The sequence below is a fragment of the Mustela erminea genome, chromosome 6 (genome assembly GCF_009829155.1).
Source record: "Mustela erminea isolate mMusErm1 chromosome 6, mMusErm1.Pri, whole genome shotgun sequence".
NCBI classification, from domain to species: domain Eukaryota; kingdom Metazoa; phylum Chordata; class Mammalia; order Carnivora; family Mustelidae; genus Mustela; species Mustela erminea.
In genome coordinates, this window is record NC_045619.1 from 106,986,966 (window position 1) to 107,001,153 (window position 14,188).

Below are 14,188 nucleotides of genomic sequence, written 5' to 3' on the forward strand. Positions count from 1 at the left end.
CAGTTCTCACAGTCCCATAAAGTAGAAAATCTTGCCACTGCTCCCTTTCAGATGAGAACACTGAGGCTTCCAGACCAAGATCCAAGATCCAAGTTCACACAGGTGTGAATCCAGTGGAGACTTCCTGGCCTGGGACAACTTGAAGCCATCTGCTCAGTGACCATGCTTGATCCCCTCCCCGAATGGGCACTCATCTCTCTTTTGGGGGGAACTCACCAAAAGTGGTGAGCGGGACTCTTCTCATTTGACAGATCTCTGTTAACATAAAAATAGAAAGGCCATTTGTAAACTGGTAAATTCTATGCACATACCAGGTGTCAAGACTTATCAAAACTTTCATTCCCTCCCCCCCCCCCCCCCCACCGACCTTCTGACTTGACATAAATGTCTTCAGCTGCTGGCATCTTCATGTGAGCTTTCTACCCTACAACTAAGAGGCAGAGCCAGGTTCGAACTCAACGAGAGCAGAGTTTTCTTACCAAGCCTGCTGCCTTCAGCTCTTAGAATTTTCCTCGACCCAGATGTCCCAAATTGTCTTGTAAGTCTGTGGGGGTAATCTATGCATGATGTCTGGATATTTGGGTCAGAATCTACCAGTTCTGTAAGCCCTTGTTCTTAGGGAAACATCCAGATAACAAGCACAGAAGGAGCCCTGAACATCCTGGAGGTAAACCAGCTGTGAAGCGGCTGTCGGGATGAAAGGTCACTAGTTTTGCCTCTCTGATTGTTTGGGGCTTCGAAGGCTCATTAGACTGGTTTCCCCCAAGACATTTTCTGTTCATCTGAAAGAAATGCTTTGAAAGAGACCAGAGAAGCAGGCTGGGGCGGAATGGGAAGACTATCCAACAACAGGGGCCACCTGAAGCCCTTCCCGCTGAGGCTGGGCTGGGTAAGGGAACAATTGCCCTAAGAAGGCACAGTCCAAGGGCCAGAGGTCAGCCCGAGATCTGCCCCCATAGGAAAGCCACAGAGAGCTAAGGAAATGGAGGAGCCTGGCTTCTCTCTGACTCTTTCCGACAAGGTTTTGTGAGCCCATCTGACTCAGAAGAGACCTCTGGGGGTGGCTGGTGGCCTGTGAGGGCATGGCCAGGAAAGGGGGGGACTGCATCTCCACCAAGCGGAGCAGGAATCAGTACACGTTTTCATAGGCCCAAATATTTGTTTTTACTTTCTTTGTTTAAACCACAAATGCCAAGTCAGAATATGTTTTTTTCGGGGGGGAGAAGGCAAGAGACCCCACCCAGCAATCACAGACAAAACATGGGTGAGAGCCGTCAGCATTCCCATCAGGGCTTGCCTCCAGGGCTGGCTCTAGACTCCCCAGCAGCTCGCTGACTCAAGCGACGGGGCACTCACCACTTCCCTTGGGAATCTGGCCCAGGACTCTGCCTGCTCCTCATTCGAATGTTTTCCCAGTTACTGGGCCACAGGCTCCTTTCCTGGGGGCACTGCAGCTTTCCTCTGTGGGCCACAAGTTTTGACTCATCCTGGACAGACACTGTGGCAGGAGGGGAAGGATGATATGCAGGCGTTCAACTGGGGCTGCTGTTGTCTGTCACCTGCTCCTCTCCTGGGTCGTCAGCGGGACACCAAGCCAAGGTGTCCCTTCTTGTGCTCATGCTAGGCCCCAGATGAGAAGTATGTCCCCTAACTCCACCCCACTCCTTAGAGTTGAAACTTGTTGAGCTGGGAACCAGTCTCAGGCATCCTCTCTATGTTGAAGGCTCAATAAACAGTTTATGAAGCATCCCCCCCAATCCCCCAGGTTGCATTCCAGAATGATAGGGGCCTCCAGGACAAGACTTCCCCTTGACCTCCCACAAAGGCCCTACCCCCACGACTGATGCTTTCTTCTGAGGAGGAGAGGAACTGAGCCTATTTGAAATTTGACAAAGTGGATTCAAAGCCTTTATGGCTGCTTTAGACCAGCTTTGCTCCCCTTCCCATCTGTCCCCAAAGATAAAGCCTTGAACTAGCTCCCCTCGGTGAAGGCAGCCCCCCCCCCCCCCACAGCAATTATAGGCCATTCATTTAAGGTTGCTGGACCTGGTCTCATAAACCCCATTCACTGGGAGGTGAGAAAAGTCGTAGAGAACCTCCGGCCCGAGGCAGCACAATTCCAGGGAAGCCTTTCCCTCTAATTAGTCAGGTATTTGCTAAAACAGCTCTTACTTTCCTTATTGTAAAAGCTAAAGGACAATAGCTCCTTATTGCCAAGCCAACATGGTGGGTTCCTGGGCCCTCATTTCTTCAGGCTCCCTGTGGCCCCTTCCCCCACTGAAAGGGGAGGCTGTCACCTTGTTGCGTTACTAATTAAGAAAAGGCAAAGCCTTCTGATTATTACAATTGTTTTGTTTTGTTTCCTCACTGTACTGCATTCAAAGGCAATTTCTTTAGCAGGGTGACCTCCTACTCAGGGAAGAGGGGGTTTCAGAATGTAAAAGAAAAGGCATTTTGAGGGCATGCTGGAAACCTGCTGACTGCTCTTGGTTGGTATACTGTTACTAGAGTCTGGAACAGGGTCCAGCAGCAGGAGCTTGAGCCCTGTCTCCTGTGAAGCCTTGAACTCCACGCACAGCTCACCCAGGAGTGCTGGGACTCAACAGGACTTGGGGATTTCAATAAAAGTAATTAAACATGGGTCTGGGCTCTGGCTAAAAACTGAGCTCTAGGGACTTTTCAGACTACTAATTCCCTTTAGTGACTTAGTGGTCTGATGGACTGATAGTGCCAATTTTCTGTGCCTCAGTTTCTCCATAAAAAGGTAGGCCAGTATTTCAGCGCCAGAGCCGTGGCACCAGCGATCAGGGGATGCATTTCCCGTTAGGAAACATTTCACTCGGTGAGCCCTTCCTCCACCAGATTTCCTCATCCCGGAGATCTCTGCTGGGTGCTGTAGAAGGGTGGGAGTCCCGAGACAGGAAGGGATGACTTGGGTTTGTAAAGTGTAACAGTTCACTCTACTTCTTTGGGGGCATTCAAAGGAAGACAAACCCATGCGAGTGGCTGGTGTAAATGGAAGAGCTGTTGAAGTAACCCTCCTGGCTCTCAGAACCTCTAGCTCCACCGCGCCCCGAGTTCGAGGATCCTGGCAGGAGAGCTGGGTGCCCCGAGGGGACTGCTGGACTGGGAGAGTCCCGCAGGTCCTCTCGGAGGACCAGGTCGAGTTCCGGGAGAAGGAGGCGGCGGGGGGGAAAGGGGCGGGCGGCGCGCCTCCGGGGCGGCGGGGGTGGTGGGTACACTGGCACTCCCGCGTCGAGGCCCGGGGCAGTTCTGCGGAGGGGCCGAGGGGCCGAGGGGCCGGGCGAGTACGCCCGGGCGGCGGGAGGCAGGTGCGGAGGTCACGGTCCCAGCGCCTGGGAGGAGCCCTGGGGAGGGGTGTCGCGGGCTCTGCCGGTGGGAAGGAGTGAGCCCGGGGCCGGCGCGGCTGCCGGGGGGCGGGGAGGAGGCGCGGGAGGCGGGGCGGAGGCGGTGGAGCCCTCGGGATCCACTAGCCCAGCGTCGGCCTCTGCACTCCCAGCCGCGGCCGCCACCCGCCCCGCAGCCAACTTGGGGCCGAAACTTCTTCGGGTCCCGCGCTCCCGAGGAGGGCGCGCAGCCCAGCGACTACAGACGGCCGCGGCCCGAGCCGGGCGCCCAGGGCCCAGGGCCTCCCTCTGGCTCGGCCGCGGGCTCCGCTTCCCGACTGCCCCCCCACCCCCTGAGCTCGGGGGTCCCGGACGCCGAGCAGGGAGTCCCCCCCAACGCCGCCGGCGGCAGCAGGGTACACGGACCCGAGACCAGGACCCCCCGGGGAGGAGGGGCGTTCCTCCGGGCCCGCGGAGGCTGCCCCCGCATCTGGGGGACCAAGCAGACGCGCCGGCGGGACTCCCGGAGCGGAGCGCGCTGGTCCGCGCCGCCAGCCCCGCGCCGGGCGTCGGATGAAGAGTCCAGTGCGGGGGCCCAAGCCTGCTCGCTGAGAGGAGCAGGCAGGGTCTGCACCGGGCGCCCCCGGCGGGGCAGGGCCCCCCGACCGCGAAACCGCCGCGCCCCGGCCGACCCGGCGCAGCCGGGCGCTGGAAGAGCCGGGCCGAGCGGAGCGGCGAGCCGGAGCCCGCGGGCCTGCCCGGCGGCGGGACATGCAGGTAAGCGCCGACTGCCCGCGGTGGGAAAGGGAGCGGGCGGGCCTCCGCCGCCGCCCCCGGCCCTCGGCCGTCGCCGCCCAGTAGGCATCCCCGTCCCGGGTTCCGCGGCCAAAACTTCCCGGCGCGCGGTGCCTTCGCGGTGCCCCGGGCAGCCCGGCGGCGTGCGGCTCCCGGCAGCAGGGAGGACCGAGGGGCGGCGGCGCGGCGGTTCTGGGGAGCGGGGCCCTGCGCTCGGCGGGGGAGCGCGGTGCTCGGGCGGAGCGGACGGCCGCGGGTCAGGTGGGGGGCAGGGAGCGCCCGGGGAAGAGCAGCCCCCCGCCCCGGGCCGCGAACAAAGCTGGGGCGGCGAGCTCTCCGCGAGCGGCTGCCTCCCGCGAGCTTGCGGGGCTGGGTGCCGGGAGCGCGGGCAGGTAGGTTGGGGCTTGCTCGCCCGCCCCCCGCCCCGCCGCAGCCCGGGCTCCCGCGGCTCTGCGTCCCCACGGCAGGGCGGCCGGGGAGGGAGCCGGGTGTGCGCCGGGACCGGTTCGAGGCCCTCGGAGCTTCTTGCTCACTTTTCTGGGCTCAGCTGGACTCCTGTGAGCCCCACATCAGCGGACTGGGATGAGGACTACATCTGGATTATTTTAACCCCCTGGAGCAGAATTAGTTTGGTGCCTGAATTCCTGCCTAACCCTCAGAGCAGGTAAAGCCCTGAATGGAATTGGCGACCTTTCTGTTTTCTTTTCCGCTCCTCGGCCTCATCCATCCCTGCCCTGGGAGAAGTGAGAAGGGACCTTTCTCCATCTTCTAGTGGAGCCTCCGTGGCTATTTGGCCGTGCACTCTAGTCAGAGCCAAATGTCCTCGGTATTTCCATCCTGCAGGTCATTGTGAGAGATGATTCAGTGTGTGTGGAGCACGATTGCTCCCGTTTTGCAAGAGGAAGACTGAAATGGTTCAGCTCGGGATTTGGTTACCCAGCTGTGAACGGAGGCATCTGCTGGCCGCTCTGCCCAGCCCCTCCTTCACTGTCTTCGCCACCTGACCACTTTGGCAACAGCTTTCAGTTACTACCACTCCAGGCAAAGTTTCAGCCTAGTACCTGAAGGAGAAAGGCGCAGGATCATGTTACGAGCCCTCTGAACTGCTACGGCCACCCAGGAACGTGCCCAATTGATAGAGCTGCACCATGCCACAACGTGGGTGCAGAAAACTCTGGGTCAGTGGGGCAGGGCCCAATACCAGCACCTACGCACCCACATGGGTGGAACCTTAGGGTGACTCCTTCTGTGGCTGGCCCCTAAGGCAACAGAGGGCCCTGGGAGCAGTGGGCACACCCTCAGAAAAGCCTGGGGACCCTTTCCTGGACCCAGCCACTCCTGCTGCTGTCGGGTTCACACATGGGCTTGACTTATCAAAAGCAAGACTCCCAATCTCAGGCATGGATGAGTGGATGCCAGGCCCCAAGCTTGTGCCCACATGCCTGTCCAGGCTCACAGACACAAGTCCTGGCAAACATATCAACCTATGAAAGGCTGAGTGGTGGTTTTCCTCCATTTCAAAATAGTGTCTGTTCTCTCTTTGACACAGAAGATTTGTGGTTATAAATAGCAAGAAGGAGGTGTGTCTCCTGGGAAGGGAAGGCAATGCTGGGAGACCTCTTTTGCACAATTGTGAGCAGTGATACATGTAGCTGGCTCTTCATGGAGATGAAGTCAAGTCCATGAGCTCAAGGGAAGGGGTAGACAGAACACCAGGTCTTGGCACTAAAATGTGCAGGTGGACCTGACCCCAGGCTAGGAGCTGAATAGAATAAAAGGATCTAAAGAGACAATTTGTGGATAAATTCCTAAGGGCAGCCACAGCTCCCTTTCCTGTCTTAAAGAAAATCAGACCTAGGGCATGTGGCACACTGAGGGCGGGGTGGTAGCAGGGAGGGAAGGGGCACAGTTCTCCCTGCATGGGGAACAGGAGCTGGCCTTGGAGGAACTGGCTGGCCCCCTTCCATGTGTGGATTTCCTACTTTCCCAGGCTCTGGTTTCTTATGTATTTGAGTATGAATATATGAGCGAGGGCGTGTGTGTGGGTTAGGGGTTTGCCCAGGGTGCCTAAAACCAGTCTCCTCCTTAGTCCATTTGGCTATTGTAGTATCTCGAAGGGTGTCTTACTGACTTGAAAAAAAACTGTTTCCTAAAATTGTTTCTATCCCCAAAGCATAAGTGAAAGGGTTCTTGCCAAATTGCTGGGCGCCATATGCTGCAAAAAGCAGAGATCTGGGATTGTTATTCACCTGCATATTTCATGCCCCCTCACCCCCACACTCCTCACTCTCATGGCAGCTGAAAGATTATTTGGTTTGCTCTTCTTCAAGAAGGGCATAGGCCTAGTTCTAATTTTTACTTCTAGGACGGTTCTTCTGGTTTCTGGATTGCTCCACCTGGCATCTCCAGCAGGAGAGGAAATTTTTATATGAGGTGATAGTCCTTACCTTCTCTGAAATAACAACCAAAACGTCCACAAAAGCGTTCCTGTTCCCTCTTCTGATTTTGTTCTGCCTAGCAACTTTCCAAACTGTCATTTACCTCCTTAGTAGTCTTCTACACAGGTCTTCTCTCGGCCTCCACCTTTTCCCACACCTGAATGCCCCCCTCAGTTATGGTGGCGGTGGTGGTGGGACTGGCTTTTGTGTCTCCTCAGGTCGTGCAAGACTCACGACAGCACTGATAGAAAGATCCCCAGCAGGGAGGGGCGCCTTGGGTGGCTCAGCGGGTTAAAGCCTCTGCCTTTGGCTCGGGCCCTGATCCCAGGGTCCTAGGATCGAGTCCCTCCGTCGGGCTTTCTGCTCAGCAGGGAGCCTGCTTCCCTTCCTCTCTCTCTGCCTGCCTCTTTGCCTGCTTATGATCTCTGTCTGTCAAATAAATAAATAAAATCTTAAAAAAAAAAAAAAAAAAAGATCCCTAGCAGGGAGAGGATATGGGGGCTTCCCCAGCCTCATCAGGGCATTCTTGGCTGGTTTCTACTGAGCATCTTCCAACTGTGGGCAGGAATCCAGGAAAATCCAGCAGAGGGTTTGGGAATAGAGACTGTGATAGGGATGAGAGGGTCGGATAGTTTACAATCCGAGCCACCTTTGAAAGTAAAAATAACCTTCTACCCAACTCTGAGGAGCAGTGTGACCCCCTTGTTGGCGGAGCCCTGGGAGCGGGCCTGCTGTTTGGGGCAGTTCCTGCCACAACCTCCCTGCAGTGAGAGGTGGTGCCCCAACTCCGTGCAGCAGGTGAGAGCTCTGCCACTATCTCCCCACCGTGCACCCCCCCCCCCCGCAGAGGCCCTGTTTACCTGGCTAAATTTAAGCCTCCACCCCCTCCCTCCCAGTTCACCCCACTGGCTGGCGGTCTGGCTACTGCACTGGCTGCTCCAGCAGCATTTCCTGACTTTTTTGCCCCTGTGGTTGCTATTGGGTCATTTGGGCTGCATGAATCCTCTTCTAGACTTTCTAAAGTTGGTCTCTCTCCTCCCTGCTTCTCCACCCATGTGGCTTTCTTCCCAACTCTTTTCCTCCTGGGTGACTTGAAACCTGTCTTGGTACTTGGAGGAAACCCTCAAAGTGCCATGCATGGAAGTTGCAGGACACCTAGACACAGACTGCCATCAGAGGTCCCCAGGGCCCTTGCTGACAGGTCACTACCCAGCCCCACCCACCCGTCTGGCTCTGGGACCCCCTAAGAGGAAGTACCGTGCTGGTAGCCATGCAGTCCTTAAAGGGGTGTTTTCCCAGACTTTGTTTTTGCACCCCCAAACCTCCAAACTTCCCAAATCCCAACCTGTCTATATGTTCAGTTCTTGACATAGCCTCTTTTCCTGGGGGGTTGCAGTGAAGATTATATTGCCCATGGGCTGGGGGGGAAGGGGCGGAATGCATCATAGCCTCTGGTTTCGGGGTGTCAGTTGTCACTTCCATAAAGTGAGGACATTGGAGGCCCCTTCCAGGGCTAGTATTTTGTCATTTTCAAGAGCTTTAGCTGGTTCTGTTTTGGCATTCCCTCTGCTCGGGCCCAGGCCTGGGAGGGGAAGCCAATCTGGGAGCCAATCTGGGGAGGTGCGTTCCCCCCAGAGGGGCTGGCTGGGCTGGCTTCTTTCACTGAGTTACTGTTGCACAAATCGCGGTCTTGCAGGCCTGGTTTGTGGTCGAGCCTGAGGCTCTGGTTGTGCTCCTGGCTTTGCGCTCCAGCCTGGCAGGGGACTCTGTGGTTAGCCAGCCTCCCGAGGAGGATTGCGGCGAAGCTCTTTCTCCAGCTTCGGGTGACTTGGGGCTGGTGCCTGAGTTCCTGGGGGGAGGCCCCCGGAGTCCATTCTTAAAAGGGTTTCCAGTCCTCTCTCCTCTACAGCCTCCTTGAGCCCCAGAAATGCTAACTCCTCAAAGGTTGCTCTTGTCTTGACTAATTGATAAAAGGTCAGGAGTGGATTTCCCCAGGCCTGGAAACTGATAGCTGGGCTTAGTTAGAAAAGGCAGTGGATTAGAAGTTTTGGGTTTGCAAACTTTAGCCCCGAAAGGTCACTTGAGAGTTATCTAGAATGTTTAGTCGGTAGATCTGCTCTGATTCCTGCTGGGGGAGCGAAGACTATGGCGGCAAAGCTTTTCTGACCCCAGCTGGGGGTAATCTGGGATGCATCTCCCCTCTGCCCTGCTTCCAAGAAGGGGGAGCCAAGACTTTCAGGGAAGAAGCTACAGTAGCCTGAGCTCCTGGGCCTGCCCTTGGGATACCCCCTGGGTCTGAATCAGGACTCTTATACCCCCTGTATTTCTCTTCCCAGCAAATACCCCACAAGGGTGGGAGGCTGGAGGCAGCTGAAGCTCCGATGAGTCCCTTCATAGATCATCTCTAAGATTATATACCTCACTGTTGAGAAACTTCTCCTGGGAAAATTTCAAGAACGAATTACTAAAAACTTCACACAGATCTTATTTGGGCCACAAGGGCTGCAACCTTTAACCTTCAAAAAGAGATTTTGCACAGAAGGTTGGAACTAGAACATTCCAGGTCACATGCGGGAGCAGGAGCTAACGAATGGGGCACGGGCAAGGGGAGGGGAGAAGAGGTCGGGGAGGAGTTCTAGATTGTTCTATCAGGATATGCCATGATACAAGAGGCTGTAGGGAGCTGAGACAGTAGAGACCAGGGCTTTGGAGTTGGGCTGCCTGGGTGCAAATCCCAGCACTTAGTAGCTAGCTACGTAGCCTTAGGCGACGCAGATTACCTGACTTCTCCATGCCTCAGTTTCCTCCCTTGTAAAGCAGAAACAGTAACTTTATACTTATGTGATCACTGTGAGATAAGTTTGTGGTAAGCTTGGTGTATATAAAGCACTACCACCGTGCCCAGGACTTTGCGGGGCTATGGAAGCGTCAGCTCTTCTGGTGCTACTGCTGAAGACCAGTGGGCAGCGTAGTTAGAAGTCCTTTGTCCCTGCCCCCTGCTTGCTCTGCATCTAAAGACAGAGGCTGTTCTGTGTGGAACACTAGCAGCAAACCAGTTGCCTAAGTCAGCGTGTGCTCACCAGTTCTCGAAGGACTCTCGTGAACACTGGCGGTGTCCAATCAAGCCTAGATACTTTGTTTTAAAGATTTTTTTTTAATGTATTTGAGAAAGACAGACAGAGAGCACAAGCAGGGGGATAAAGAGCAGAGGGAGAAGGAGAAACAGACTCCCCACTGAGCAGGACGCCCAACATGGGGCTTGATCCCAGGACCCTGAGATCATGACCTGAGCCGAAGGGAGCCGCTTCACCAACTGAGCCCCCCCAGGTGGCCCAAGCATACATATTTTGATCATTACTTCAACAGGGATTGAGGGTCCCAGTTTGTGGAGTGACACAGGACGGGAGAACACAAAGGTTCAGGGTTGGCTATCATGAAGGGAGGGAAAAGTGGAACAGTCTCAGGAGGAGAGTGGATTCTGATGGGGTCCTGTAGGGTTGAGATGGGAGCAAGTCCCTGGCTGGGAGGGAAGGGGTCTTGCTGAGCCCATATCAAACACATCTGTTGTTTAAGCAGGTGCGGATATATTGCCTGTGGTTGGAAACCAAATTCTTGACATGTTGTATTTTCTTCTTCTTAAAAGGGTAACCTCTATGGTATTAGATCTAAAATAAGCTTTCAATATAAAGGGGAAGATGAGATTTGAGAGTTTTCCTTTCTCTCCTGGGCCAGGTCTGGCTCCCGCTGTGACAGAGCTCTATAGTAGATCTGCAGATGGGAACGCCTCAGGGTCTCCCACTCACACGTCCCCGGGTACCAAGCAGGTTCCCAGATGGAGTGAAAGAGGTGGTGAGGGTTTATAACACAGCAGTGGGTAAAGGAGAGTTCCCTGTGCAAACTGGAGAGCCTTCCCATTTACAGACATTCCAGTTCAGACATACAGAACTGACTGTACACCCTCCGGAACATCTCTGCCGTCGCGGGGAGCCCTGCTCCAGAATGGAGGCGAGGCTGCCCCTGGGGGGTTAGATTGGGTCCTTGAGTTCGTCAGAGCCCAGAGATTACCTACCATCGGTCCTAAAGTAGTTGCTCCTAACTTAATCTTCCAATTTCTGTAAGAGAAAGGCGTCTCTTCCAGACGTGTCAAAAACAGGCATTACAAACAGGGTTCCCTACAGGGTTTGTGTGTCATTCCTGAAATTCACAGGGCGCTTTCACACTCCCTTACCCTCCTTCCCTCCGCTGTGACTTAAAACACAACGCAGCCCCGGGGCATGTGGATGGTTCATTCGGGTGAGCGGATAAGTGTCAGACTCTCGATTTCAGCTCAGGTCCTGATCTGAGTCTCTGACTCGGGTCTTGAGATGGAGCCTCATGTTGGGCTCCATGCTGAGCATGGAGCCTGCTTGAGAGTCTCTCTCCCTCCCCCTCCACCCCTCCCCAGGACCCGGACGCGCACTCGCTCTTGCTCTCTTTCTTTTTCTCAAACAAAAATTAAAAGGTAAATCTGAAAAAAGACAACCCAGGCCTGCAGGAAGGTCTACTGGGGCCCTCCACATCCTGGGTCCTGCCTCTCCAGCCTCGTCTTGCACTTCTCTCTGTCACACCCAGTTTCTGCCACACATCGGTGTGCCTGATGCGGCTCAAACACCTGTAACCCTTATGGGGCCTCTGCACCTGCTGCTCCTTCTCCCTGGACTGTGCCCACCCCTTTTGGGGCCCGATGGCTCCTCCCCACCCATTCAGATCCTGGCTTCTCAGGGGGTCCTGGGAAGCAGAATTGCCATCTGCCCCCTGGTACTCTCTGTCTTCTCTGGAGCCCTTGCCGCCATCTGAAAGTCTCCTGTTCTTCTGTTAGTTCTTGTTAAAAGTCTGTCCCTTGCCCCATGTTTGTCTGGCTCTGCAGTGCCCCCTCAGAGCTAACACAGCATCAGAACAGGGTCCAAGCTTAGAAGATGTCCAACATATGCTTGTTATTGTTAATCTAAGGGCAGTGAACGTTGGAATTATATGGCATGTTCATTGCTAGAAATTGGTCCATTGTGCCTAATAAGTGTGCCATTCCTTTACTGACTTTCTGATGATTCTTGAATTATACACATAACAAATACTGACCCAGGCACACCCCAGGTGCTGGAGATCCAAGATACAGTTCCAGACACGCCCCAGGTGCTAGAGATCCAAGACACAGTTTCAGAACTTCAGTAGCTTTCCTTCTGGTAGCTTCCACAACAGGCAAGTAACAAATGTGCCCTATTCCAAGACCTCTCAAGTCGTTTATCCTCCTGTATCTTGGGCTTCAGAGCCATCTTGTGATTGTGAATGTCACCGGCGGTTTGGGCCTGCAGCATAGGGTAGAAAAGCAGAAAGAACGGGAAGCCATAGGAAACCGTCCAGGCCCAGTTGTGGATCCGTGACATGAAGCGCTGCCCCGACCTGTGGCTCAGGCTGGATCCTCAGGTCCTCTTGAGGGGAGCTGGAGCGTTCCTGCATGTTGCCTTTATGGGGGAGAGGGGAACAGTGTTTACCCATGTCTGTGCCCAGATTGAGAGAAGGTGAAGGAACTGGTTTCGGGGTTCCCCAGGTGCCTCAGTTCCTGGGCACTCAGTCATACCCCTTGCTAGGCTGTCGTTCCAGATGACTGGAACCATCTAGAAGTTACTAGATCTCATCTGTTCAGTTCCGGGTTGCCTCACACTGGTATCCAGGAAAGCCACATTGAGTATAATTTGAAATGAACCAGTAGGAAAAGATTTCAGTTCGCCACAGGCAGTTGCTCCATCACCTCCTCTGTGATGCGTGGCCTCCGACTTTCCCTTCTCTCTCACAGGCAGCGGCTTTCCTGGTTTCCTTTATCCCCATAGACCTCTTCTCCGCGTCCACGTTGGGGGCCGTTAACACCCTCTGCACTCTTACCCACCCCACATTTTCGTCTCCTGCCTGCTGGTCTCCCTTGACCTTCACATGGCCTGCCGCTTTCTTCGGCAGGAGATCACCTCCAGGAGATCCAAGAGCCATCCCAGCCTCGCTCTGGCCTCTTCCCTTAAACCTGCTCTTCCCACGGCCTTCTCTGTCTATCCTTCTTGAGACATACACTCTGGAGTCATTCTTTCCCCCCCCCTCCCCCCAAGATTTCATGTATTTATTTGAGAGAGAGAGCATGAGCAGGGTAGAGGGAGAAGCAGACGCCCTGCTGAGCAGGGAGCCCAACGCCGGGCTCGATCCCAGGACACTGGGATCATGACACGTAACCGACTGAGCCACCCAGGCACCCCCCCCCACCAGAGTCATTCTTGATTTCTCTCTCTCACCACCCACATCCAACCCACCAGGGAATCTTGTCCCGTCTAATTCCAGAAGATACCCAGATTCCCGACCGCTCTTCACCTCCCCCACCCCTCTCCTGGCGCATTCCACCAGCAACTGTCTCTGGGATCGCAGGGACGGACTCCTTGCTGGTCTCCCTGTTGAACCACCTCACATCTGCCACTCTCTCCCTCAGAACCCACTGGTGGCCTTCGGTCTGGCACAGGGAAAAGGCCAAGTCCTTACAACGGCTCACTAGCCTGGGCGACCTGACCCTTGCTTCCCTCTCTGACCTCATCTGTTCTCTGCCTTCTCTCCAGCACACGGTCCTCTTGCTGGTCTCTGAGCCCAGCAGGCGCTCTCCTTCGCCCTGCCTCGGGGCTTTGCTGTTCCTCCGCCGGCACTGCCCCTGCCTCCTCCCCCTGCCCCCTCGGCTCTCCTTCTATCACGTGTCACCTCAGCAAGGTCTTCCGTGGCTTCTCTGTATAAACTACATCCCTTGTACCTATTTTCTTTTTTTTTAAGATTTTATTTATTTTTCAGAGACAGAGGGAGAGAGCGCGAGCGAGCACAAGCAGACAGAGAGGCAGGCAGAGGCAGAGGGAGAAGCAGGCTCCCTGCCGAGCAAGGAGCCCGATGTGGGACTCGATCCCAGGACCCTGGGATCTTGACCTGAGCCGAAGGCAGCTGCTTAACCAACTGAGCCACCCAGGCGTCCCCCTTGTACCTATTTTCAACCCTCTTTTCTGCCTTCTTTTTCTCATTAGTACTTATAACCACTGAACATACATATTTTAATATGTTTTTCATATTTGTTCTCTTGTCTGTTTCCTCTTACTAGAATCTCAATATCCCAAGGGCAGGGATTTCGTCTGTTTTGTTCAGTGCTGTATCTTGAGCACATAAAACAATGCCCAACATGTAGCCAGGGGAGGGATTGAAGGAACCGGTGGGGGGGGGGGTCTCCCACGTCAACCTGGAAGAGTCTCCAAGTGGGGGGGTCCTTCCTCTGCTCCGTGGCTCCCCATTCTCCATCCCTCACCGGATCCCAGAGACAGGGCACCTGGGGTGAGGTTGGAAGGGAAATCTGTGGCCCAAGGACCTACTTCTCTTTGTTCTAACTGATGAGATTGAGCTGTGCTCACTGAAAAACCCAGAATTGTTTTCATTTTTTTCAATTCATCCCTGTTTTCATGGAAAAACATGGAGAGAAATAAAAGTGTGAAATCCAAGTTAGAGACAATCACTGATATTTCAGAACATTCCTTCTTAGTCTTTCCTGCACACACGTGTCCAGGCACC

General features: G+C 54.8%; 1 protein-coding gene across 1 annotated transcript in view; it reads left to right on the forward strand.

Moving 5' to 3' along the window:
• Positions 1–3,330: 3,330 nt before the first annotated feature.
• WNT5B (Wnt family member 5B) overlaps positions 3,331–14,188 on the forward strand; it is a 107,262-nt gene continuing 96,404 nt past the window's right edge. The window contains exon 1 of the mRNA XM_032349219.1: positions 3,331–4,124. Coding sequence (XP_032205110.1) covers positions 4,119–4,124 — 6 coding nt within the window. The 5' untranslated portion in view covers positions 3,331–4,118. The remainder of the gene's footprint in view (positions 4,125–14,188) is intronic.